This window comes from Hirundo rustica, chromosome 1, assembly GCF_015227805.2.
Source record: "Hirundo rustica isolate bHirRus1 chromosome 1, bHirRus1.pri.v3, whole genome shotgun sequence".
Lineage (NCBI taxonomy): Eukaryota > Metazoa > Chordata > Aves > Passeriformes > Hirundinidae > Hirundo > Hirundo rustica.
The window spans coordinates 111,821,084-111,848,967 of NC_053450.1; the positions used below are offsets into that span (position 1 = coordinate 111,821,084).

At 40.9% G+C, this 27,884-nt stretch overlaps 2 protein-coding genes across 2 annotated transcripts in view; both read right to left on the reverse strand.

Moving 5' to 3' along the window:
• Positions 1-27,849, reverse strand: part of GLB1 (galactosidase beta 1) — a 40,827-nt gene extending 12,978 nt beyond the window's left edge. Inside the window, exons 1-11 of the mRNA XM_040070677.2 lie at positions 27,755-27,849; positions 17,709-17,878; positions 11,977-12,127; positions 11,615-11,675; positions 10,803-10,897; positions 9,396-9,576; positions 8,150-8,208; positions 7,157-7,278; positions 7,035-7,075; positions 6,446-6,558; positions 3,511-3,585 (exon numbers count right to left, since the gene is read on the reverse strand). Coding sequence (XP_039926611.1) covers positions 3,511-3,585; positions 6,446-6,558; positions 7,035-7,075; positions 7,157-7,278; positions 8,150-8,208; positions 9,396-9,576; positions 10,803-10,897; positions 11,615-11,675; positions 11,977-12,127; positions 17,709-17,878; positions 27,755-27,808 — 1,122 coding nt within the window. The 5' untranslated portion in view covers positions 27,809-27,849. The remainder of the gene's footprint in view (positions 1-3,510; positions 3,586-6,445; positions 6,559-7,034; positions 7,076-7,156; positions 7,279-8,149; positions 8,209-9,395; positions 9,577-10,802; positions 10,898-11,614; positions 11,676-11,976; positions 12,128-17,708; positions 17,879-27,754) is intronic.
• TMPPE (transmembrane protein with metallophosphoesterase domain) lies at positions 20,562-27,823 on the reverse strand. The gene is made up of 2 exons (XM_040070692.2): positions 27,755-27,823; positions 20,562-25,084 (listed from the first exon to the last, which is right to left on the reverse strand). Exon 2 carries the CDS (start codon positions 24,993-24,995, stop codon positions 23,679-23,681), a length of 1,317 nt encoding a protein of 438 aa, XP_039926626.1. The 5' UTR covers positions 24,996-25,084; positions 27,755-27,823; the 3' UTR covers positions 20,562-23,678.
• Positions 27,850-27,884: the final 35 nt, after the last annotated feature.

The following is a 27,884-nucleotide window of genomic DNA, read 5'->3' on the forward strand; positions in this document are numbered from 1 at the left end:
CATAGCTGGCAAAATTTTGCTGGGAGTAGTTTGATATTTATATTTTCAGTTTAAAAGTTGTATCTAAACTAGCAATCATCTTTCATACAGTAAACTTTCCTAAACATTCCAGACTGCATACATGGTCCACTCCTTATCTTGTGCTCCTCCGATGCAGCCAGTAATGTTACAGCAATATGCAGAACTTGGCAGGCCACAGGAGAGATTTAGCTACCAGGACTTCAAGAGGAGCTGTGAAGCAAGATAGGCACAAACACTGACAAAGGTAGTTTATAGAATTTAACAGTCCTATGGGCATTGATAGTCTTAGCCCTAGGTGGACAGCAAAACCAGAAATGAATACAAGCAGCATTAAGACATGGTTGTCACTTGAATAAGCTACTAAGAGGCAATGAATGCTGCTTTGTGCCTTGCTGACCTGAGTATGAGCAGCTTGTACATGTGCTTGTTTGACTTTTTTTTTTTTTTTTTTTTTTTTTTTTAAGTCCCTGGTACCAAAGGGGCTTCTATTCTGAATGTGGGTCAACCACGTATAATCACACGTGGGATTGGTAGAAGCTTGTTTCTTTGAAACTTCAGTAGTTTATTTTTGTTCAGCTTTTCAGTCTTCAGTGGTACATACAAAAAAACCTTCAAGACAAGATCTGGTCTTGCTGCAAATACCTGTTGACTGCTACTTAGTGGACAATCAGTACCACAAAAGAAATTTAATAGTAAACTTAAAAATTACAAATATTGTCAGGATTTTTTAAAAACAACCTTTAAAACAACAGATGACAGCTAAAAAAAAAAAGCAATAAATTTTAATCCTCCAAAGCAAAGTCTTCAAAACCCAAGCGTAAAGTCAAGCATGAAAGAAAAAAGAAACAAAATAGCTCCAACAGGAATATCAACTACAGGCAGCATCCTATTTGCTTAGCCCCTTTCTAGCCCCAACATACACCAGCACTGCTTGCTACTTGCTATCGCTTGAGCTCTCCACATCCTAAGAACTGAGTAATTCTCCAGAACGTCTAAGCCTGCAGGCTGCTGTGCCAGGGCAAGCACTTCCTCGTGACCAAGCACTTCTGAGGGCCCCCCAAGTGGTACCCAGAAACTACCACCTGCTCACAAGCCTGCACAGCCACGTGGACGCATTGCAGAAACTGAGATTAATTTGTTTCCCTCTGGAAAGAATGCTTCTCAAGTTCTGGGGCTTAAATCCTTAAAACCTATCACCTTGTTCACATTTATGGAGCTCATCTACTGCGGTTCTGCCTTTGCCTGCCCTCATTCCCCATCTCTTTTGCATCTGTACAACAAGATTTTTTCCTTATCACCTGCTTTCCTGCCTTTGCTCTTACATAGCAATGTCAGTGTTTCCTGCATCTTTTAATAAACTGTATTTTTCCCACCCAGGAGGATTCTTTAAAATAAATCAATAGCTCAAAGTGAGCAATTGCCTCATCAGGGGAGTTAGTACTTAAGGACTGAACTGCCACGGAATATCTTGAGAAAAAAAAGATAGAGAACAGCCTGCTCTGGTTACATGTACCCCTGTAAAGTACACCACACGACCCCTGAAAATACTCCAGAGTCTCCTTTCTCTCATCCTTCCTGCAAAAGTGTCGAGGGAGTTGGTTCACTGGAGTAGATTCAATACTTTCCATGGCAGGCTGACTGCTGGACCTCAGCTGCAGAGTGAGGATCCACACAGTACCTGTGTTAGCACTGTCACTGCAAATGACGTAGCTAGGAAGTTTACTGTTACCAAAGCTCAGAGCTGTTATTTAGAATATTCCCTCTCTGATATTCACCAAAATACATAAGGCTTCTCCACACAACAAGGTGCATTAGAAGTGGTTCCACCTGGGCCTAGAATGGAGTTGGGAAGGCGGCTTTGGGCTGGCACAGTACAAACCCTCTCCGATTGGAGACGTGTCTTGTGTCACAGGGTAACCCAGCAGAGCAAACTGCTGCTGAAGTTAAGCACTGGGTCACAGAGCAAAAGGCCTCCTTCTTAACAGAAAACAGCTCCAGAGGCTCTCAGTGCAGATGGCAGTATATGCACAGACATGACAGGAACCTTACATCTGGCAGTTTAGATATGCCAGCTGCATTGTGAAAACTGATGGCTGAAACACTTCCTCTCAAAAAATCAGTAAGTGTAGAAGGTGCAGGTCAGGTCAAAGATGCAATATTTGAGCAAGTTTGGTCATCTGACTCTTTTGTGAGAGTCCAGCAGCATTCATTTCTTGAAGACATGAAAGAGAAAGTTCTTCAATCTAGTGAAATTGGATGGTCTTATCTGAGAGCCATGACCCATGACAAGATGGAAGAGTCAAAATCTGATAACTGGGCTGCCAAGTGCTCGCAACCAAAGGCAGCAGCCACGGTGGTGTGTGTAGCGATAAGAGCCTATAATTAGTCACTACTGCCAGTTCAGAGAAACCTCATATGGCAAGAAGACACTCAAAGTGATATAGATCTCTTTCAACTTCACAGGTAACCACTTTTATGCAAAAAGTGCTTCTGCCCACCACTTGAGTGGAATGACTTGAAAATGCCTGCAAAGCCTTATCACTACTAAATTTTGCAATACTTCAGCTGCAGAGATGAGATACATCACTAACTGGAAAAATAACTACCAAATTGAAATTACAAAGTATAAAATCAAAGCATTAGGAGTTACAGTATCCAGCACATCAACTACAGTAATCCTCCATCTCAAAAGTTGTCTGTGCCCAGCAGAAAGAATATACCCAAATTCATACGCGCTGTCTCTTCTGTTGCCCATTAAACCACCCACTTCACTCACTGCAGGAACCTAGTTCTCAAACGTATCTCACAAAAAATTGTCCTTGGTCCTAAAATGATGGTGCTTATCATCAAACCCCAGATACTTGCAAGCTGACCAGCTATACCACTAGTGTCAGACAGGACATAGCAAGGCTGCATTCTGAGCGCTTAGTTCCATGTGCATTTCCCTCAGCAGGAAACTGATTTAATTTCTCTCATCAGCTAGAGATCTTGTCAGAAGCTTTATCCATAAGACTTTCAAATTTATCAAAAATACTTCACATACAAAATTTAAATGCCTAGAAGTACTTAAAATATGTATATCCTAGTTTTCCTTCCACTTTGGAGGCATCACCAGCTACAAAAACACTTTGTTTCAAATCTCATGGTAACATTCCCCCAGCTACATTACTGAAACATGAGTTATCTTTAACAACTATGAATCTGTTGTGTTAAAAATCTATTAATTTCAGTTTAACAAAGCTTCAGGCATGTACTGCAGATTGTAAACATAATTTTTTTACAGTCAGATAAGATGCATTTGATAATTTTCTAATATGGGCATGATTCCTAACTCCCAAGCTCTCGTCCCTTCTTCCTCAAAGTTTGCTTTCAAGGTTTTCCTCTTTATTTTGTAGGATATCTAGAGCCTGTTGTGACACCCCCCATAAACATTGTTTTATTACAAGCAAACAGAAAGCATAATGAAAAGATATTCAGTGTATCTTTTACCTTCTGCAAGCGAACCTTCCCGTATGCAAATTTGGGTGTTGTTGGAGGGATAAGACCTTCTGGTAACTGCTTATACTAGAAAGAGAAGGAGAAAATACACACACACACAAGTTAAATACAAACACACTTTAACTGAATTCTTGTTTTACACTTCACAACTTACAAAATTATAACTTTGACTTAAAGAAAATAACCTCCCTAAAGGTTACAGCTGCATCTAGTCTTAAAATGGAGTTGTTTTGTTTTAAAGAAAAAACCTGACTTGATCTCATACGGTGAACAATTTTTAATAACTATTCAACCCTAGGTAAAGGTAAAAAGCATAATGAACAAAGTGAACTACAAAAATTCCCAGTGCCCTTAGAGCCCTCCTGGGGCTACAGACTGAGTGACTCTCTTCCACAGCTTTTCTGCAGTCCTCTCCCCAGTTCATGGGAGCTTGAGTGAACCTTTCCAAATCTGTAGGACAGTATTTCCACCTGACCCTTTGTCAGTAACACTTCCTTATAGGAATTATTAGCCTCTTGTGCCTTTCCTTCCAGCATTATGATATTCCATCACCACCAGCAGCTACTCCATTACTGCCTGGGCTGGGGTCTTTGAGAAACAGGACGGGAGACCACGAACAGCTCCATGAATCTCTGAGGTCCCATCTTTAGCTTCCCTCTGATCCTGTTCTAGACAACTGTCCAATCAGTCACAGGGAAACATGACAAAGAAATGGTCTCACCACCCATCTACTTCTGCTTTCTCCTTGTCCTACACTTTTAAGAAGAATCACCTGACATCAGCAGAGAGAAGGAATGAAGGGCCTCCACTCATTCCTTTCCTGAACACCTTTGAGGCATGGAAGATCAGACAGGGACTCTCTGTCCAGTACCTTGGCCCTCTCTTTTCTGTGCCTACAACCTTCTTTTCTCCTTGTCATCATTCCTTTCTCCCTCTCCTGCCATTACTTAATAGCCACTCTTCTCATCTGTTCTTTCATTAACTAGACATGGCCTGTCTGCATATTAGATAAAAAGACTTCTGCAGATGACATACACATGTGAACAAGCAATCCAAGCCTACATTTTAATAAACATGCACAAAAGACCACCCTTGTGAAGAGTGTCTCTATCTGCAAATTTCATGTCTTTAGAGTGCCTTCATGTCTTTACCTTGTCAAGTTTTTTTTGTTTTGTTTTTTTAAAATAAATTTGATTAGGGTTTAAATAAATTAGATTTGGGTTTTGGTTTAGTTGGAGGGTTTGTGGTTTTTTTTTAACAGACCTCAGCAGTATAATTCCCAATGCTATCCTATCAAGTGTCAGTTATGGATGGATGAAAGCCTGATTTACATTTCAGGTAAAAAGTTAATTTCTTCTCCTTTGTATTGGAAAACGATCAAGATATCCAGATTTAAAGAAAAGAAAGTCGTATTCACCCAAGAGGAGAAGTCAAAAGCAGGAAATTTCAGCCCAAATAGTAAAAATTAAGAGAATCCTGTCAGCAGTTGAAAGAAACAGTAGACTGAAATTCTTCATTACATTTTTTAACTAATGGAAACTGTAAAAGAAGACTTTAATGTTATCCTTGTAGCACAGCTAACATGTTGAACAAAGTCATTTGTTGCAGGCAACTTTATTTTGTTTTCTCAGCTTCACCTCAAACTGCAGCTGAGTAGATCAATTGTTACAAGTTTAGAATCCACAGCAGTGATTAAAAAACCCCACTGAAAATCTATGGATGTGCAAAGTAAGAAACAAACCAACCACACCAAAAAATGACCCAATACACCTGAGGTTATGGTGAACATTTCACACCAAGACTCTCTCACTGCACTAGAATACTACTTACATCTTAGAGAGGGGCCTTGCACCTTGAAGAAAACAACTCAAAATCAGAAAGTCTGGAGAAAAGCTGTATCAAGACAGGAAACTCTCCCTGGAAAGGCCATCAAAATTATCCCATCCATTTATCCCATCAGGCTTAGGGATAAAGGTGAAATTGAAGAAAAAAAATCTACAGCAGGCCTTCCACAGTGTTACAGAGATAAAGGCATTTTCAACCCTAGAAAAGGGGTAGTACACTTTTGGGAGATCTACTCTCAGAATAAAAATGTCTTCTAGTGAATAGGAATGTTGCTGGTATGCAACAGGATAGCGACTACAAGGCTGAGCCTTGGGATTCACATGGAACCTATTTTTAAGGCTCGTCTGAACAGCCTCCAATGCAAGGCTATTCAAAACCCAGACACAGGTTCCGTGTTTTACTTCAACCTCCAGTTTGTGGAGACACTGCATTTTTACAGCAAGGCAAAGCTGGTCCCACCCACTAGCTGCAGTTTGTGAAAACACAAAACCAAGATGTGTTCTTTTGAGTAAGCCCGGTCTTTCTCACCGAGGCCCAAAACCTCAACGTGAAGCTTGGATAGACAGCCAAAGCACTCAGCTGCAGCACACGTCGGGCTCACAGCAGGTCATGAGCCTAAGCTGACTGAATGGCTGACTGATGCTGCAAGGAAAAGGCTCTGTACACTCCTCCTCCATCCCTACTCCCAGCCAAACTCTTCCCACCTCCCTCTGCTCCTCTTGGGCTGGCTCCCATCTGACTGAGTGACCTGATTCACCTCACTGACCTTCAGAGAAAACAACTGAAGCAAAAAAAGGAGAGCTGAACCAAGTCAGTGTCAGACCTACACCAGTATCCTCTCCTCTAAAAGGAAGGAGGAAGCCATTGGAACAGAAAGAATAGCTAGAGAGGTGCAAGTTCTTTTGCTTTTTGTAACAAGAAGCAGTTAGGTTGGCCTAATTGTCTTGCTCCGTTTCACTTCCCCCAACTGCAGAAAATAGTAAATTGAGGAGTAATTTACACCAACACAAGAACAAGAGAGTTTGGAGTACACCATGGATGTTTCAAAGAACCATTCTAGAAATGTCCTGGAGACACTCACCATACCAATGACTTTTCTCAAGGCAAAGTATTTTTCTGTCAGATCTCCCGCCTCACTCAGGGGAGCATCATAGTCATAGCTAGTGGGCTGAGGCATGTAAGGCATATTAGCACCTAGGGGAGGAGGAAAGAAGAAAAAGCAATACAAACAGTGGAAGAGATGGTTCTTTCCAAAGGTATCAACTTTCAGAATTCTTTCCAATTATAGCCAGACTCTGCTCCATTTTTAATGAATCTACACTGCTAGATTCAGCGTAGGCCTTGATGTTTGGGATTTGGCATAAAAAACTGTTCCTGACAGAGGACAACGTCCTTGTGAGCTTACAGCACTCTGTGAAATAATCTAAAGAAAATCACATTTGTCTGTGTTTCAACTGCTTCACAGACCGAGTGAAGCAGAAGTAGCTTTGGCAAAGACAAACACCATGTAGGTTTAGTAAAACATGTTGGCAACAAACAAAGAACAGGTAGTGCAGTCATGTCTTCTGCCATGTCCAAGCAGGCATAACTTATTCTTTCACAAAATACATTACTACCTAATTGATAAACAGCTCCCCTCTACCACTAGTATAATTTAAATAATTTCTTACCATTCCAATAGGCAAAGTTAGTCCCACCTATAAACATGTACCTAAAAAGAAAAAAAATCAGGTTTTGCTGAACGGGGAAAAGAAATCCCCCCAAAATTAAGCTCTACTGAACACACACTTACAGGTTAACGTTAGCACCACGTGCCAGGATTTCATTAAGTGTTTTAGCTATAGTTTCTGCGGGCACGACAGAATGACGGTGCCCCCAGTGATCCAACCATCCAGTATAAAACTCAGAATTAACCTGAAAGGAGGAAGGGCAAAAGAGGAAGGGAAAACATGAAGAGGGAACAAGAACAGAATGCAATGTGAATTAAGGTTCCTAAATGTAAGAGGGAAGGAGAAAAAAGGCACCTTGACTAATTTGAGCCATTTTTAAACTACTATAAATACAGCAAAGTACATACTAAATCAGTGCTTTTCAGCAGACTATGTGTCAAAGGAATTGAAGGATTGTTTCAATAATTTTATAGGGATGCTTTGAAAACAATTGCTTAAGCATCAAAGAATACGGATTTCCTGGGAATCTGTCAACAAGGATCTGTTTCAGACGCATGGCATTCAAATAAATGATGGAACCAACATATTCTCTGCATAATAGCATACACAAACAGGATGTAATGAAAAATATTTCAAATTCCGTTCTAAACAGCTCCTTAGCACAGAGATAATCTTGTACTCTCAATGGACCTTCTCCCTTTGTCAAAATGGCTTCCAGTGCTCTCGCATCCCACTATAGCTTGTGTAAAACCTCTAGGGTAGCTGAAAACAGGAAGCAACTTCTAATCTGCCCTCTAAATTTTGCTTTTAACTTCCACCTACACACATATCTCACTAACTCATCTAACCATCCTTAGCGTTTCTGCTGCTTTGTAAACATTTAGCAAGGAAACTACTGAAACAAAATCAATACTTTTTGAGACTAAAACAGTATTTGCAGAGCAGCAGTTAATTTGACAAACACACAGAGAAGCTCCTCTATTCATGTTTTCTGACTTGGAAATTATGTCTTCGTCAACAGGTCCCTAAAATTGTTCAATGCACTGCTGTCAACCCCTCTGATTAACAACTTCAAGATTAGAAATGATACAAAAAGTTTAAGTGAAAATACATACCAAGGGGCCCTTAGGTTCACTGCTCCTTTGAGCTAAAAATGCTGCTGTCACATTGCCACCTATAAACAGAAAAAATTAAAATTGAGTTGCTATATCCACGACTTTTTGGGTCTGTCATTTTACTGAAATTGGTGTCTTATCTCCCTTCCAGCCTAGCAAAAATCATTACAAGAAAGCTACTCCAGCAAACACAGGAATCAATACTTTTGATTAGGATGTTTTAATTTGCAAAACTTATTTTAAATATATACATGTACATATGCATGCTTGTATACATGTCTTTGCTTCTGAGATACATCTTTTGAAAACCCAGCTTTTCTCAGAAATGACATCCTGACACAAAGAAATCTGAGATGTGTCAGAATTGCTATTGATCATTGGAAAGTCTACGTCTGGGGTTACGTTACCAAGGCTACAGGGAAGAACAGAAACAAGGCAATTTCTAAAGAGATGTTTCACTTTTGATCACTCCTACTGGCTCAAGCCACAGTAGCTGGAAATAACCACTCTGGTGAGCAGATCCCCACTGCATAAAGGATATACATGAAGACATTCACAATTTCATTCAACTTGCAAGAAAACAGATCCCTGCTAAGCACATGTGTTTGGCTGTAGAGAGAATAACACACAGAAGAGGCTGCACAATAAAAAAAATGAAAATACCTGTCTCGGAGATTATTTCTTGCGCCTTAAGCCTATTTTATCAAGTCCATGCAGTATACAAACATTTAAATCCTTAACTCTCCTATCAAGTGGGCACTCTCTGATCACACTATTGATGCTTAGCCATCAATTTACTTCAGGCCTATATCACAGCAAATTGTAGCAGTGTGCACATTTCTAACGACGATCTTCAACAGTATTTTTTTTTTTCTAATAACCTCTCGCTTAAAAAGAAATGTATTTGGATAGCTGGATTCCAGGACAGAAGAGGACATTAAAAAACCCCAACACCAAAAAAGAAGATTAAAAAAATATTAGGAAGGAATCAATGCCAACTCTTACTGCTATTTTTTAGGAGATACGCGCTTGGAGCAGTGTATATTTGTCATTCATGATTTCAAGATGCAAGGAAGTGATTATGTCTTTCTAACTGGGTGCTCATGGGTGATTCTTGTATGTTTAAGAGTGTGTCAAATAGACATAAATGCCTGTTACCCCATTTAAACAAAGCAGGCCGGTTTGGCAAGCAGTCAAGTCAGTTTGTCTGACTAAGAATTTCTGGAATCAAACAACAGTCTCCAACCTGGAGCAAAGTCCACTGTTGCATAAAGACCCTGGAGAGCCCCACATTTCAAGTGAAACTGGCTTGCACCATCAGTTGTGAAGAGCACCACCTCATCCCCAAGATGCAGGCGGAAGAGCTTCAGAAGGAAACGCAGGTAGTTGTAGTCGCAGGCAAAGTAGCTTCCATACTCGTTCTCTACCTGCAGAGTAAAAGCAAGTCAGTAAAGCCATAGCCAATTCAGTCTGCATCTGATAACAAAACAGAAAGCACAAGTCCAACCCTCTTCCTCCTTTGATAGCAATGTTGGAAATGTCATTTTAACTCCAGATCTGAGGAGCAGGAGAACACAAGAACATTCCTCTCACCTTTATTTTACAGTGTAGCCATCACTGATCAGAGCTAAGCCATTTTCCTGCAAAATTACGCCCCTCCCCAAAGCATCTACTTAGCTACAGTGATCATAAAACAGCCTCTATTAAAATTTGAGATCTATAACCCACCTCCCGAGCAGACCAATAAAACCATAGAATGGGTTGTGAAATGATCAAAACTGCAACAAAACTGGACATTCAGAACAGAGACATCTACAAAGGGCTCACATGAACCACAAAGCCCTGCAACTGATTCAAAAGGACTTCACGGAGAACAGTTCTGCTACTACTGAGAGTTACACATCTTGTCCCTTTTCCAAGGAGATGAACATTTCAGCTCCAGATCCAATAGGTTCCAATCCTGAAGGTAATTTCTGAAAATTCTTTTAGACACATCTTATTTCTGCCAAAGAATAATTTTGCCCAGTGCTTCTGCTCAACAGACAAAACACACTGTTCAAAAAAATTATCTTGGGCATATTACAAGAAGAGTCTCTTATCCCATCCTGTGCCAGGCAGGGAGTTTAAAGAAATTGAAATAAAGTTTTGTTATGATCAAATACTTACAGAACAATCACTCCCACACACGTAGAGGGAGTTTATGACAAAAGCTACCCACCACGAACATACAAAATTGTGTCCTGAAACATTTACAGCTTCAGTTAGGTGCTAAATTAGGCTTACTCCACACTGCTTTTGATTCTGTCTAAGGGTATTCTTATGCCCCTTTTTCCTGCCAGATTGTTTTGGGCAACTGTAATGTATTTTGGCTTTATGTGAGAATTGCCACAAACCTCAGATCTAAAAAGCTACACAAGTTCCCCCTATTGCTTTATACAGCTGTGGGAAACAACTTCAACAGAGCAGATGAGTGCTCTCCGAGTTCTAGGAACAATGGATTCAGTTCTTTAGGATGAGGTATTTAATCAGAATCTCCCAGCATCCTGAAACTTAAGAAATACCTGTGAAAGCACCACCCAAGACCCATGGAGTGTCTGCAAGAGCAGTATAAGCATTCATGCTGCTTGTGTTCAACTGATCTTCAGAAAGTTACCTGCACCATGATGATTGGGCCTCCATTTTGATAGAGGTAAGGCCTCATCTTTGGCAAAAGGACACCCATCCATCTCTCTACCGCTTCCAGGTAATCTGTGATACACAGAGTATAAATGTTTCACAATTTTTCTGCCTTTTTCTACTTTTGTTTGAAATTACATATGGGACATCTTTATGTAGTGTTCTAATTATGTAAATTATGAACAATATTTAATGAACAGATTGCTCTTGAACAAATGTACTCTTCTACTTGTTCATAAATATTCCCAGTACAGTGTAATGAAAAATAAAACATTTAAATACCGATGAACTTGGAAAATTATCAAAGGGACTTCATTATGTCTCACAGGCTGTCCTAATACATATCAACAGGAAAACAAATTCAACTGTTGATCTATGTACTATTTTTTTAAATAGTTAATTCAACCACAATCAGCAGAACTGAAGTTGGATATGCAATCTATATATTCATCCCCTACATGCACTTCAATAAACACATTAAGCTCCTGCCTCATCTTATTCTTCCATGTCTGTTCCATTAACAGGAGCACATGAGAATTCTGTAACTCATCCTGGATTGCACATTGACCAGCCAAGAAGAATCCCCATTATGAGAGGCTGTGGCAAACCCAAAAACCTCAAAGCTGAAGTTGCCTGTCTTTTCCTCAATGGTGACGATGATTCCCCTCTTGGCATCAACTTGACAACACTTAGGAAACTTTCTCCCGTGCTTTGATTGTTCTACACATTTTTTGAATGCACACTTCTAACTAAAAGTATAGAAGATTTTACTCACAAGAAAAACTCTACCTGAATCAGAAGACCTGAGAACAATAGACTTCTTTTCCAACAGCCAAGCAGGAAGACCTCCCTGGGAAAAGAAAGGGAAACACTTCAGTGACATTTTTAGGAAACCTATGAAGAATTTAGCCTTTTATCAAGACATATACTGAGACATGAAAACTGATTTTCTATAAGAAAGTAGCAATTCCTAATAAAAAAAACCAAATACAGAGTACATTTGTACTTTAAGAAGTCACTTAGGATGCATGGATTTTAATACACTAAACAAAGGCCCTTGCCTAAGGATACCCCAAGTTAAGTTTGTCTGCTTTAAGAAATACTTGCACTAGATTTACCCTAGAAGTGAGCTGTTACAAAAGGTTGTATACCATGTCCCATTCTGCACAGATGTAAGGTCCAGCTCTCAGGATAACAAGCAATCCAGTGTCATTGGCAAGCTGCAGGAAATACTCTAGATCTTTGCCACCAAAAAAGTCATACGTGCCCATCTGGGGTTCGTGGTAGTTCCACGGGACATACCTATTAAGAGAGAAAATCACCTTCCATTAGGAAACTGACACTTAACCAGAATTCTGAAAAACAACTATTTGCACTACCTGTCCCAGAGATCAGTAACGCTGCTGATCCTTTGGATCAGTAAAAGACAGGAGTAACTCCAGGGCTTTTCTTCTGTCAGGTATTTCATACGACAGAAGGCATTAAAATTAAAACTGAAATTCGGGTTATGTCTGTAGGAGGAGTCCCTGTCAGAGCAAGAACAGGTGCTGGTAGTGCCCTTCTGAAACCATGATGTCTGTTCCAAAATTAAATAAACAGTTTTGAAGCTGGCAAGGCAGCTGCCAGCTGCATAGCAGTGGGAGGCTGATGAGGAGATGAATGTGGTAAACCACTCGTCAAGGAGGGAGCCAAGAATGAGCTTGCCCAAAACAGCACGTGACCCTTCATGAATGGATGACCCAGCTTGCACAGGGAACACCAGCCAGGCTGACAGGTCTACGCTGCTGCCATTGCAAAGAACGTGAAAAACATCTAAGCCTCAAATGATATGGCATCTAGGCCTTGAAAGTTTTCATTGACCAGGAACAATGGAAGTTCTGGAAAACCACCACTGAAAGAACAATTAAGCTGACAGATGATAAGGTGCCCAAGAGCTTGGACAAAGTAAAGCTTAATTTCAACGGAGTAATAAAGGTGCCAAACAAGCAGATCACCATTTGAAAGAACACCTATCTCCTACCTCCAGGACTTAGGAGACCCCAGCCTTGGCACAGAATGTTTAACAGAAATAAAAAAAAATACACTTGGCTGCAAGACAACAAAGAAACAGTAATCTACCAAATACCATGAGTAATGTTGTAGCTGATGATCCCTGCTTGACAACTGTTTTGTTTGCCACGGTACTAAGTGGCAGTCTAGCACAGACAGACTAAAATTAGAGGTGAGCACAACCTGAGCAAGGATTCAAGGGAATGTGAAAACTCGTTCTTCTAAAATTTCTAAAAAACAAAACTCTGTCTAGTCAAGCAAAGATTCTCTCAGGCAACACTTTTCTTACTGCCTGGGTTTGTTGTTAGTGTGTTCCACATTTAATTTTGTGAGAACTACCCAAGGGGGAAATAAAGGCCCGAAACCAATCCTCTCAATGAGGAAGAAAAACAGGAACCCTCTTATGAGTACTAAAATGGCCAAACACACACAGACATGCACATGAACATCAAATACAAAAATTATAATCTTTCAGCCTTTGTGAATATTATAGTATCTCAAATGCCAGAATTTTAAACCTCTGTTTGAAAAGATAAAGCTTCAAATTTTGTGTACCAGGATGGAGTCAAAGCAATGCACTCAGGCATCAAGACGCAGATTTTTCCCTCTACATGGTATGTTTTATTTCTCTGTCAAGATGATCTAATTGTTTCTGAAGCACAATTATCTCACTTGTAAAACAAACTACATGTGCATTTAATGAATATATGAACCATGTGAAAATATACTCATTGAAGAGTTTAATTAACTTGTTCAGAAACATGTTTTAATGTTTAAATACATTTAATACTGTCTGAGGTGAGGATGAAAGGGTTTCTCCAGCTCCCTCATACTCAAGATGGAAAAAGATAGAAAAATTCTTCCATAAACAGTTTTCATTTTATGTCACATGCTTAACTTTGACACTGGAAAAAAAAACCCAAAAAAACCACCAAAAACAAGATTCTAGCAGAGAGAAAGGGAAGAAGAATAAGAAAAAAACTTACTTGAAACCATTTTTTAATATAATGAATCATGATAAAAATTTATTTTAAACACTAGTCTAAAAATTGTTACTAAGACACTTTAATTCCCCCAATGTATTTTCTACAGCCAGTGATAGACAAATGAAATAATTTTACTTTGAATTTGTTATCTTTAATGAATATAATTGTTACATACCATTGTCAAAATTTACAGTCAGTCGTTAATCCTGCACTGCTTTAGCTACAGAATAATGAATTTATAAAGGAAATTCTCATCCTTTTTCAAATTTGAAATATGGTATTTCTTCTGTATTTGAGTTTACTTTCCTTTTACACACAATTTCTAAGCTTCATGCTATAACCTTCCTTTCTTTAGAAGTCACAGCTTTCCTCTCCTATTTCAGAGATTATCAACAGGCAAAAAAATCACACTTCAACTTCCTTAATATACAAGATAATTCCCTCTGTAATACCAGGGTGGGATTTTTAATAGTGTAAAATTAAATCAATTGTACTATTTTCATAAATGAGCATGCTAGTTAAACTACTCATACATGAGTCTTTAGAAACAGTAATTTGTGTTTAAATATTAAATAATTCAAATATTCCATATTCTAAACAGCCATTCGTTCATAGAAGGACTTTGTACAGGTTTACACCTTTCTACTCATTAGTCAAAAAACAGAGTAAAACAAATAAAATGCTCAACACTCTTTAACTTGCTAAAAGCCTGCAAAGGTAACTGGATTTTTCCATGAAGCGCCTCCACTGATCAGTAAATCCTGTGTATATCTTCAGCCCCATCTAGTGGCTAATTGTTTATCCACTCCGTGCAAAACAAACCCCAAACTTCCCGCTCTTTCCAGGTGCCTTTGTCAGCCAGCATCCATTTCCAGCTGGCAGACACAGTCCAGAAACTGAAAACCAGGGCGGGTACCTGTGGGACCTGCTGAGGTGGGGAGTGAGCTCCTCAGCATCCTCCTCCACCACCTCCTGGGACATCACACCAACCACAACGCTGAATTTCAACCTGCTCTTTAGAAGGGGCCAGCCTTGATCTCTTAGGCTTTAACATAAGATCAAGCTTACTGTCATGTTTTCTCATGCTCTGTCATTGCTCAAGATACCACCAGATGCAGAGAGTTATATTCATGTACTGACTTCACCTGTTCCAGAGTCCAGGAGAAATTGCTGCCTCAGTCATCATGAGCTGAATGATGCATCAAGGCATAGAGAGCCTTTTGGAAAAAAGGCTGCAGACAACAGGAAAGAGAACATGTCTGGTTGGCTTTGTCCACAAGGTATTTACAAGCACAATCCCATAATATAAGAATCCTGTTTCCCTTGAAGTGGTAAACCTCACTGGGAACACCTTGATAAAAACAAGGAAGGCTTTTTAAATTACAGCAGGACCGTTCCCTGTCTTATGGAAAAAAATCCCAAGCAGCAAAATCACAGTCTTCAGAGACGGCCTCAAGACTGGGAGTCCAACTACTACATTCTGCCAGAAAGACTGGCAGTGCTGCTGCCCACTCATTCCAAATGACTTCACACGATCTGTATCTCTGTCCCTTGCTAGCAGTATTACTGATCCAGGAAAGAGCATCCAGAAGAAGAGAAAACAAAAACCCAATCACATAGACCGATTTCCATTTTTTTTACCAGAATCACAGAAGATTTCTTTAGGATAATATGAATATTTATAGCTTTATCTCAAGTAATCAAGAGCAGTAAGGCTTGATTATTGGCAAACTTCAAAGAAAAACAAAAGAGGTTTTTGGTCGTTGAGGTGCTTTTTTAGCGTCAGGAGAGAAGGAGAGAGTGATTAGTGTCAAATGGAAAGACACATGGATTTGGTTCTTGTAGAAAACACAAGGTGTAGGAGCATCTTCTACTTCTAAAGTATGCTATTAGATTTACCTTTCCCCATAGCAGAAAAAAATCCAGAGGAGAGCAAAAATGGGAGAGAAAGTCAAAGAATCTCAGTCTCCTCTTAGAAAAACAAAAGGAGACTAGGGAAGCTGTTATTGTGTGATCCAGCAACAACACCTAAAGCCACAGGTGCCATAACCACTTGCCAGCTGCACAGCACCTTTTGTGCCAAAACAGAAACAGGTAAGCTCTCCCAAGACCAACAGAGACTAGTCTGCACCAGCAAACCAAGAAATCTTCACTCCTTCCTGCACAGAAAGACAATAATGCAAAACAGTAAAGCAGAGTAAGAAATCTCAACAAGGGAAAAAAACAGAAATGGAAGAAGGAAAAAATCTACCTTGTTAATGGGAGATCACAAATGAAGAGGGACAAAGCAACTAGAAAGAAACCCAAACCAACCCTGCAGCAATTTTGCCATTGAATAATAGTGATGAAGGGAATGGAAAAAATACTCCTATCTCAAAATTCCAGTGATGCAGCAGAGACACGAAAAGGGAAAAAAAAAAAAAAAAAAAAAAAAGGGACTGTTCAAAAAAGCTGGAAATGAACAAAGGGCACTGAAAACACATGGGTGTTGGGAGGGGAAGGAAAATTAATCAGAGACATAAGGGAAGTATGAGACACTATGGATCATAGGAGTCACAGACCCACTGTCTGACCTCCAAGCCAGACACCAAAAAGTATAATTTTCAGGTCCACTTTAAATTACTCTTATTTCAGCAAAAAGTACTTACTTGGGCAAATCCAGCAACCTGGTCCTGAGCAAGTTAAGTGTTGCTTAATCCCACTGCTCTTATTAATGTGAACAAAGACAGAACTTGATTCTTTAATAGAAAACAACAAAAACAACCACAAAAAAAACACTGACCAGAGAGTGACTGCATCATCCTAACACAGAGAGGAGTCTTAAGATATGCAAAAAAATAGAAAATCCTAAATTTGGAAAAATTCAACTTTTTTTTTCCTTCCCTGCTGTCTGCTCTTCACATACTAACTCTGACAAGTCTCATCCCCAAGTGTACAAACTACCACGCAACTTGCAGGTCTAACAACAGTAGATTTCAAGGGTGAGAAAGGACAAGTCCTATAACACTCCCACTGAGCCCACAGGCTCTGCACTGTCAGAACCTGCACTTTTTATAGCACAAAAGCAGGTGGTTTCAAAGAGAAGCTCTAAGCCTTGCAATGACTTAAGAAAACAAACCTGTTTCGGAATCACAACCATTGTCTGAAAAGACGGCGCCTTACACGTCTCCACCACTTCCCTTGTCAAGGAAGCTATGGCAAAAATAAGGGTAAGCTGCATTTTTTTTTTTAATCTGTGCCTCATCTGTTGAATTAAGTAGACAACCAGGTAGAAAACACAAGAAAAATGGACTAATGGTTTTGCACACACACACAAAAACCTAAAAGCTATTTAAACTTTTCTTTTTTTTTAAAGAAGTACACTTAGTTCCCCATCCATTTATCTAAATTTAAATGCTCGCGGTGAAACAGCTTTTAAATGTTACTGCAGTCTTCATCAACATTTTTAAGGCTTCTGGGTGACACCAACCCAGGCTGTATTAACAGGTTATTGTCTCCTCTCACCTAGTTTGCCTTTTGACCAGGAAGTACAATGTCCCTGGCAGAGCATGTACAATTGTTCCATAGTTGCCAAAGTTCACAGTAGAACAATTTATTTCAGGTCACATTTGCACCCTGGGTTGTGAAGCAAGAGGTGTTGCCTATCATCAGGGAAACAGACTGCTGGTTACAACCTACCCAGCTGCCCCCATTTATGCGGTTAAAGGTCATCCTGTACCACCCTTCACTTCTCCAGAGCTTCCTCACCTACTACTGGAAAAATAATAAGTAACAATGGCGGCATTCCTCTTAATGACTTCTCACGCAGCTCCCGGGACCACAAATCACTTGACAAGTCAGCTACTCACGTTTGAATGGCATCAAGCCCTGCCATCTTCATCTTCAACAGGCGGTCTTTCCAATAATACAAGGGCACCCGCGAGTAGTGAATGCTACCAGAGATGTAACGGAAAGGTTTCCCATCCTTGACAAAGCAGTTGGAATCATAATCAATCCCAAAACTCCTCTCAGGTACATTCTGTACACAAAAACAACAACAAAAAAATACAAAGTGTAATTTTTTTCTGCCTTGAAAGACACAGAGAACAGGCTATACAACATCTGTGGGTCGTCTACAATAGAAAATACAATGGTCCTAAAATAAGATGGTGAATGACTTTCCTCTAGCTATCTATTATCCACCTGAGTCTCAGCACAACAAATCAGCGAAAGGGACCCAGTGCAATGTGTCACAGGATAAAAGAACAAGGAAACTAGCAGATATAGTTGAAAGAAAACACACTCCCTCCTGAAAAATGGAGGACAAAAATTGCTGAGGCAATATGCCTATTCCTAGACTGTCATTAAACAGAGCAACTGAGATAACACTCTACAATCATTTCAAGACTACAAACTCCAAGGAGGAAGACAACAGCATGTTCCATCTGCAAAAAAAGGCATTATTTTACAGAAAACCTAAAAACGTTATGGAAAATGTCCTATCTAGGACACATAGCAATTCAAAGCATTCTGCCAACAGTGAACAAGTGAAATTGTGTGGTGGAGGTGTAACTACAGATATGAGAGGATACACCAAGGAGCTGGCAGGGAAACAGGAAAAGCAAGGGGCTGCCAAGTGCTGCACAGCAGAGGCTTTTTATGTTCTATTTCCACAAAGGCGGACCCATTCTCAAGATTACTTAACTTTATTAAGATAAATAAATCTTGACTCAACAAAGGTATGGGCATGTCAGGCCTCTCCAAAATCAGGATCACAGAGAATTTGGCAATACAAACCAACTGCTCTGGAACAAATGTAACTCAAAGGCTGAGATTCTCTATAGGAAATTATGATGTTAGACCTCATGCCAACTATTGCTGCAGAGGATGCACAGGTACATACAGCTGCTTACTTTCTGTTCGATTTAAACGTATGTGACTTTTTCCCAATCTTTCATTTATAGCCTGCATCTTGATGGCCGGGCATGCTGCACTAGGATGGAATTGTTCTGTGTGTAGCCGTGTATTCACCCTTACCAACACCAAGCAGATGTTCCACATTCTTCAAACCTTTTTACTCTAGGGCACTGTGACAAGTCACAGCACTAATGCAGAGCTGAGTGCTTCAAAACAACCATGACTAAGTGGAACTCAGAAACCAAAAACAACACACACAACCGCACCCCCCCCGCCCCCCCCAAAAAAAAAAAAAAAAAAAAAAAAAAAAAGCATCACTATGGATTGAAGTGCCTTACACATTAAACAGCCATTATCCCTGGAAATAAGGAGGCAAAATAAATTGCTGTGGGGTCCCTCTGTAAGAGAATTTTAGCCCCCTCATTCAGACTAACCACATCAAGAGGTCTCTGGAAAAGACCCTTGTTCCATTCATGGCAGAGAACTGTTGAGATGATGAATGTTGAAAAAACTGTTTACACACCCTCAGGGACAGACACAATGTCTATCTTAAAACAATGAAAAGTAAGCATTATTTATGAAATTCATGCATTGAATTCTCATTGAACCAATTACTATTTAGAAGTCAGGTTTTTAAAGCTGTGACCATAGCTGTAAATCACTTTCCCAACACATACACTTCCTGACACAGTGTTATTACGTGGGTGAGGAGAGGAAGGAAGCAACCAGAATACTTCAAATTCACTTCATTCATCATTCATTGTAAACAGACCTCCCTCATAATCAATTCCTCAGCATTACTTCATTGTCAGTGGATGATCCAGGGCTTGCAACAAAAACAAGAGAGTTGTCCTTATGAATGTATGTGTGGCTCTGCCAATACTGTATACTCATTATTGTGAACGTGCAGGGAATTTGTTTCCACTTTGTCTCCTTAGAAGATGGGGTAGTGAGTCTGCTCATATGGTAAGCAACACACTAACAGCACTGTTTGGGGTGCCAGTTCCTCCATACCACATCATAGCAGTGCTCAGCTGAAAATTCAGACCCCTACAGGCAATGGTACAACGCTGCACCTTACATCCTCAGAGCACACTCTCATGGAAAAGAAGAACTAAAGAATTTGTCCATGCTTAAGTCAAGTAAGAGTTTGTTTTTGCAACCTTAATGCTATTTCAACATTTTATCATGTGCATGTCTCTTGACATAAGATTTTTTTCACATCTTCAACACACTGTTTATCAGTGGCAAAATCTCTCATTCTCCAAATCTACAAAACTAGGGGTTTTTTTTTTCTTATTTAGAATGCAAACAAATGCGGGTACAAATCCTCCATCTCTGAAGATTTTTAGCCTCTCTTAGAACAATCACAGAATACCTCTTCCTTTATGTCAAAGCTTAAGTTACCAAAATTGAGAACCACAAATCATTCATTTTCTTCTGTTCCTTCCAAAAAATCCTCTTAGTAACCCTTTTCTGCCCTCTCAGTGGCCCTTTTCTTTGCATTACATCCTCACCCCTGCTGCTGGACCTTCTTCTCCTAGTAGGCTTTAGGCAAATGTAATAGTGGCCTTTCCATTCTCACTCTCCACCATGCCTCATTTCATGGTGGGGGTGTAAGAAAAACTAGTCAGGTTTACTGCTGGTAGTTTTTTGTTGGCTGCTGGTAGTTTTTTGTTGGTAAATAGAATGAGTGAGTTAAAACTATTCAGCACAAACTGCTACAAGGCACACTGGCACAAAATAAAAGGTCATGAGAGGCCTCAAGCTTGATTATAAGAATAAAGTTTTATTAAATCCCAACATTTAAAGCATTTGTTATACCACAATTTACATATTTTACAATCCATTCTATAGTAATTATATAATAAATATAATTTTCACAAAGTGACAGTACTATTATATTCTGCTATTAATTCTGACATTAACTCCTCCTCGGCCCCCAATGAACTGGCCTTTTATAGGATGAAGCACATATTCATTTAGTTAAGTTCTCCAGATTAAATACATTACACACACACATAAAATTTACAAAAAAAAAAATTACAAAATAAGCAGCACAGCAATTTTTTCTTCATCTGAAATACTGAACACAGGTCTGCATTGTGCACATTCAAATCAGACTGGAAAAAGTATAGGAAGAATTTTGAAGGACAGTTAGAGATTGCTGATTAGAGAGATTATAGAAATGGTTCATTCCTTTTACCAAACAGAAAGTTGATCTAGGATACTTTCCATTCACAATTAAAAAGCAAATTAAGAAAAGGCCTTGAAGTCTTTTGGCACAGGAAGGAAACATTTTAAGTAATAAGTAATCACCAAGCAAACAACCTTTCAGAGGGAGAGATTTAAAAAAAAAAAAAAAAAGCCAAGAACTAAATTACATCAGGAGAACTCAATAAACTCATGAAATGACAATATGACCATTCCTAAAAGGATCCATATCTGCTTCTGAAAGGGTACATAGTTATCTTCCAAGAGAGGCACATGAAAAGTAATGAGAAATTCTGGGATGGAAGGACCCCTTCAGTTACATTTTTGCACACACTTGATCAGAATGAAGAAAAAAATAAAAAGGGCAGAAAAAAAAGAGTAAATAACACTGGCAACTCACTGAGAAACCGGCACAATCTAAAATCAGTCCCATAAATGCCTGCTGTTGAGGAAACTGGCTTAACAATTAGGCTTGTTAACATGGTAAGAACATTCAGTGCAACAAGTACAAAAACTCTCCTGCACTACTGGCCAGGCAAGAATACACTGCACCACTAAATCCAGAACACAGCTCTTAACTGAAGGCATGTTGACAAGTAACCAGAGGATTACAGGCCATCAAAATTCCCTCCTCTTAAGACATCTGACACTATGTCACTGACTGCAAAAAGTCTCAGATGGATCCCACATGGACAGTGGGCAGTGTTGAATACACATGGAAACCTTAGGATACTTAAGCAGATATTATAACACAATCATTAAAAAAAGTTTACAAAATTATCTGTGGTGGGAAACTGAAATTATCTAATCTGGCAAGCGGAAAGCATGGCTGGTAAGATATTCAGTTTTTAGACTGAAAGAGGACTGGCCTCAACAATTCCACTAGCCTTTGTGACACATTTACAGTATTTCTCATTATTCCTGAGTAATAATGTAAGATGTTTGTACAGAGGAGCAGGATACAAAACGAGCATAGGAATTAGAAACACTGCCTGGCAGATGTCTGGAGGGCATGAAGTCATACTTCAAAATTTAACTTACAAAACCCCTCAACTTTACAAAGACTATGGTACGTTTCAAAAGCATCCCCACCTATCTCCTTCAATAGGAGAACAGAACCTGAAGAACAAACCAAGTGTTTATGGTTGTCTGGTTTAGGATCACACAGGAAGGCAGGAAAAGACTGAACACCACAGCTCCGGTCTTCCATCCTCAGCTTTGTGGATAAGAACCACTCTCTTTTGCCCCATGCTGTGGGTGTGCCTGAGAGGAACACGGGCACTGATGGGCACACAGGCAGAGCAAGGGAAACCCAGCAGCTACACCTGCAGACTACGGAAGCAGGATTCCCAGGGTCCAATTGTTTGTGATTTTTCATTGCAGCAACAATGAGGTGGGAGAGGAGGAGAGAGAAAAGGTACAGAAGTAAAGTGTTCTATCGGCCTGGACAAAAGTCACACATTATTTTACATCCTGCCTTTCTTACGTGAACACAAAGACACAAGAATGTTTGTAGTAATTATTCTTTAATACGTCAAATTTCCCATAAGTATGTTAATTTATGATAAGCCCTTCTATGAAAGGTGGGAAGAAATCCTCCATCCCTCATTATCCTGTAGCAGTTATTCTGCTATATGCCCATCAGACAACCAGGACACTGACATGCAAATGCTCTTAGGAAAACTGCAGAGTTTAATCTCATTAAAAGAGGACATAATTTACTTAAATATTAAAGCCTTTAACAAACTTAAAGAATTAACTTATTTGCATTGTTTTCAAATAACATCTACTTACTCTTGAAAGAGAAAAATGATGGAGGAGAAATTAGGCAAAAAGAAAAAAATACAGAAGCAAAACAAAAGACACTGAGTATTTCAGCTTTGTAATTAGTGCTTTATATAAGGAGGTACTGTATGCTCAGACAGCAACAAAAGTTAATTTTGGAATTTTCCTCATTTGCTTTTATTAGAGCCATTTTTCAGTGCACAATTACTGGATGCCCAGCTGTTCTGGGGAAAATGCCTGAGAAAGACATCTACTTTCACATTTTGGTGTCAGTCTTACCAACTTTTTAACGGCACAAAACTGAAATTCAGAACTGATGCCATGCCTGTACTAGTAAGAAGCACAGACTGGAAGCCCTGGTGCATGCTGCAGACAGCTAGCAGGATAAAGATATCCAGCCTCAATTAAAAAAACTCCCTAAACTATTAAACAATTCCTTTCCCATAACAACTCTAGCATAAGCCTCCTACAGTTTCCATTCGCAGTGCACTCTCTCGCAGGCCTTTCTGCAAAACATGCCTAAGTGACTTCACTGCACAAGCTCAGAACTCCAGCTGCCTGAGATTTGATAAGGCAGCTGCCTAATGGATACCAAACAGTGGAACACAAAGTAGCTGCAGGACACAGGCATTACTAAACATGCACAGGACATGTATTATCTCTATGACATCAGTGTTATCTTTAAATGCAGAACCTCTATGATAATGAACTCAAAGACCTAATTTCTTCAGTAATTTAACATGTCCCAAATTTGTTTTATAGGCCCAAGACACAGTTAATGTTTTCTGCTCAAACTTAAGAGAACCTGCTGAAGTTCAGCCTAACCTATCTTCTCAGGCTTCCCTGAAAAGACTTGCTTTCACAGTAAAGAGCCAAAATACTGGCCAAAAAAAAAATCTGGAGTCTGACAAATGGAAAACTCCTCAAGGAGAACGTAGAATAACCTCTGTTATTTCAGCTCTGCTGCCCAGCCTCATGGGTATTCCATAGTACATCGTCCCCGGGCTGACATAGACGAAGGTATTCTGCCCAACTTGGTACAAGCCAACGAAGAATGGATTCAGAAGATAAGCTCCAGCATTTAGAGGGAAAATCTGCCCTCCGTGAGTATGGCCAGAGAGAATTAAATTTATGTCTGGTCTCTCCTGAAGGGCCCACTTTGCAGCAATTGGCTGATGAGCTAAGAGCACTATTGCATGCTCACTGCTACAACCTCTGAGAGCTTTTTTCAAATCCATGCCGTGTCCCGAATAGCGCAACACATCTGCTTCAATATCATCCACTCCAGCCAGGCAGAACCAGTCAGAAGCGCTCTTTGGTGAAACAATCTTCACATTCTCGTTATGCAACGGCTGAATGTTAAATGATTTTAACAGCTCAAACCAGTTGCTAACGTCTGAGGTGTAGTACTCATGGTTTCCCGTGACAAAGTAAGTCCCCAAAGGGGAGTCAAGTTCTCCAAGAGGCTCAACAGCAGGTCGGATGATTTTTGCCTCAGCATCGGTCAGGTCCCCAACAATCACGGTGATATCTGGTTTTAAAGCCTTAACCATCCTCACTATCATGGCAAGCTTGGTCTTCCCAACTGTAGGCCCCAGATGGATATCTGAAAGCAACACCACTTTCAGGTTATTCATTGTTGAGGGCAGCTTGTGAACTGGAATCTCCACGGAATTCACAGTAGGAGGCTGGGAAGCATTTAACAGCCCAACAACAGTCAGCACAACAGTCAGCAAGACTGCCAGAACTGGTTTCAGTGCTGCTCTGCTCTTGCTGCCGGTGCCTGCCTTAGCACCTCTCCCAGCCAAGAACTTGTAAGCCTGCTCTACAGAGCCTAGAGTGAAGAGGAAGAAGATGAGAATAATATAGGCCCCCAAGCAGGTGTAGGCAGCTAAAGAAAAGAAATAGGGCTCTTCTGCAACAAGAAATAGCAATGTAAAGAAGCTTGAATGAGCCAAAGCTAGAAACGTGAACACAGCTATTTTCCACACCATGAAACAGAAGGAGCTGGCAGCTGAAGACCTGGTGAATGTGGTGACTGTGCTTCTCCAAACATGAAGAGACCCCATCAACATGAGTGCATTAGCAAAGAGTGCCATTTGCAGCCTTAGAAGCCAGCGCCGTGTCCTGAAATCGAGTTTTTCCGCCAGGTAACTCCGTGATAGCATCATGGAGAAGAAAACCACTCCTGCAGCCACTGCAGCCTTTGCTTCAATGGGCAGTTGCTTGAAGGAGATCATCTTTGCTTCCTGACTGTTTCTTTCTGTTCTGCAGAAGTCTCCAGTAGTCAATAAAGTGGTTATGAACGGATGCCTTGGGTCAACAAAGCCTGCAACCAGGAACCAGTATGAGCCACTTTAAAATATTACACACTCCCTTTTTCCCAGACTGCAACAAAGGACTATTACTCTATGTACTACACAAGATGCTGGGTCATGCAGAATCACTGTCATAAAGACACAAAGGAGACATCCTGAAGTGGAGTAAATCAGACAACAGAAAAGACTGGATGCTGGAAGTCTCCTTCCAAGCTCCCTGTCTGCCTCCCTCAGTCGTTTCTCCCGCACACACCCTTTTCTTTTAAATGCTTTTTTCTCCTCAAGACTTCCTAATAGTAGATGGCAATACATCACAACAGGGATGCAATGAGTCCAGGGAACAACCATTAGAGCATGTGTACATCCCATACATGTTCTGGGACTAAGTTACTTCTGATATTAACTTAATACATAATTTCTCTTCTTCTTGCCAAGCATTTGGCTCCATCTGAAAAGCCAGGCATCGCCCTATATCATTCTTACCAAATACAAGAGGTTCTACAAACATGCTACAGCAGTAGCAAACTCCCCACTGAAAAAGATGCAACTGCGGTCACAGAAACTGCAGATGGTCAGCAGATATCCTTGCCTGCCACTGTGAATCAAATTTCTCCAAAGCCCTGAAAATCAGTAGGATCAGTGAAACTCACACTATGTTTTGCTCACTTCCACTACATGCAGTTTTCCAGGACTCAACACCTGTTCTAATATATCCTGGTCTAACAGGATGCAACTGAGTGGAGAAGAGATTAAAATACCACACCCTGCTCCTTTAGAGGGGAGCACAGAATCTAATGCATGTCTGCTCCCAGACTGAAAACAAACAAGCAAGCACCAGTTATGTTTGAATGGCAGCAGAATTCCCTGGTTTGCTCTGTATTTTGCTCGGTCACGGTGTTTCTATTAATGCACAGGTTGCATATTTCTATTTAGAAGAAACCTATTGTTTTATTTTAATCACAGATGAAAGAAGTTTGGATAGTCTTTCATAACATACAATAGAGACATGTCTGACATAATAGTCCCATATTAGCACACTTATTTTCAAAACACTTCCTGTCTCTCAATCCACATTTAGAGAAAGCAAGCAATCATTATAGCCAAAAATATCTCAGAACTAGGGCACAAAAGCAGCATTGTAGGGCTCAGCAGTAAGCCTGAGCCCAGAAGTCTGCAAACACCGGTTTGCCAGGTTGCTTATCTGCTGCATATGCCCTCAAGCTAATCTAAAAGAACATTAGCACATCTGTGATGACAGGACCCTTTGATCTACCTTGAAGACTAGACCAAGTCTTAAAAAGACCCCTTCCTCATTGCTTGTGTTGGGGAACTGTGGATTAATGAAGGGAAATCGTGCCTGCCAGCCTCAGCTCCTCAAGCCCTCTCAATTGTTACAAAACTACTCTTAAGAAATAGTGCTTTTTTACTCATCTACAGAAAACACACAGAGCTAAGAAGATAAGAGCACAAGAAATGCCCTACTGATTCAAGTCCATAGGTCCTCTAGGCATCATACAATACTCTGTCTGGACAACAGAATTAAGAAATGCTGTTTAAAGAAACGACAGGACCCTAGCCACAGTCTGCGGTCTGCTCCCCCATACTCCTTCAGCTGACAAAGCTATTACACTAGGGATGTTAGAAGGCAAATCTTTGCACAGTCATTTCTGGATGTTTATGAACCTGATGTATTTAAATTTGCCAAATACTTTTTTTTTTTTTTTTTACTCTGTTGAGTACTGACTGGTTCTACAACCTCCCACGGCAGCAAATTCTCGAAACTATGTATATTTACAGTATTTTATCTGTTTGAAACTAACACATTAAATTCCCCAAAAGTGCTAATACTACCGAGTTTGAAGAGTATTTATTCTTCATTCCTCTTGCCTGCCCCCTTCAAAACTTTGGAAGGTTCAGCCACAACCTCACCCCTCAGAGACCACACTGTGACCCAATCTTCCTTTCCACAAGGTCTCGCGTGATGTTTTTCCCCTTTTCACACATCTTTAACCACCTGTTCCCCATCCAACTACAACATCTACCAAGGTAATAGTGACAGTGCCTCAAACTCGAGACATAAACCACGAGAACTGTGGAGCCTGAGGATTCGTCCTTAGGTTGAGGTACTGTGTCCTCCGGGACAAGGCGGCTACAACAGAGATATATCTATGGAGAACAGGAAAAACCCCTTTCCCTCCTCTCACACACCACAGGATGAGCAAGTTTTCCCACGGGATCTACCAGCAGTGTCGGTACCGGTTTCCCCACGGCCCCGGGCTGCTCAGCGAGGCCTCCACGATCCCTGGGCGCGCAGGGAGCCCCGGCGCCGGCAGCCCCGCTCCGGCCGGGCGGCCACGCCGGCCATCACCCCCGGAGGGTGGCACTGACAGCCCTTCCTCGGCTCCAGCGGGCCGGGAGCGGGCACGGACCCCTCTCTGCCCCGGCTCCGGGTCTCCCCCTCGGCGCAGCCACAAGCCGGGCACCCGCGCCCCGTGCGCCGCCCGTGAGCTCTAAATCGCTCGCGGTTTAAAAAAGGACCGAGGCGAAGCGCCTTCCTCCAGCGGCGGGAGGAGGCCCCTGCCCGCCCTCCCTTGGCCACGCCGGCCCCCCGCGCCCCTCAGAGCCGCCCCCCGCTGCCCCCGGGTGTCCTTGGCGGAGGGGGAGGTGGGGCGGGCACTCACCGCCGCCCGGAGGAGCGCGGCCAGGGCGGCCAGCGGGAGCAGGAGCCGCAGCATGGCGGGCGGCAGCCAGGAAACGGCGGCGTCACCTGACGGCTCCGCCGGGAAACGGCCGGCGCTGGACGGGCATCCC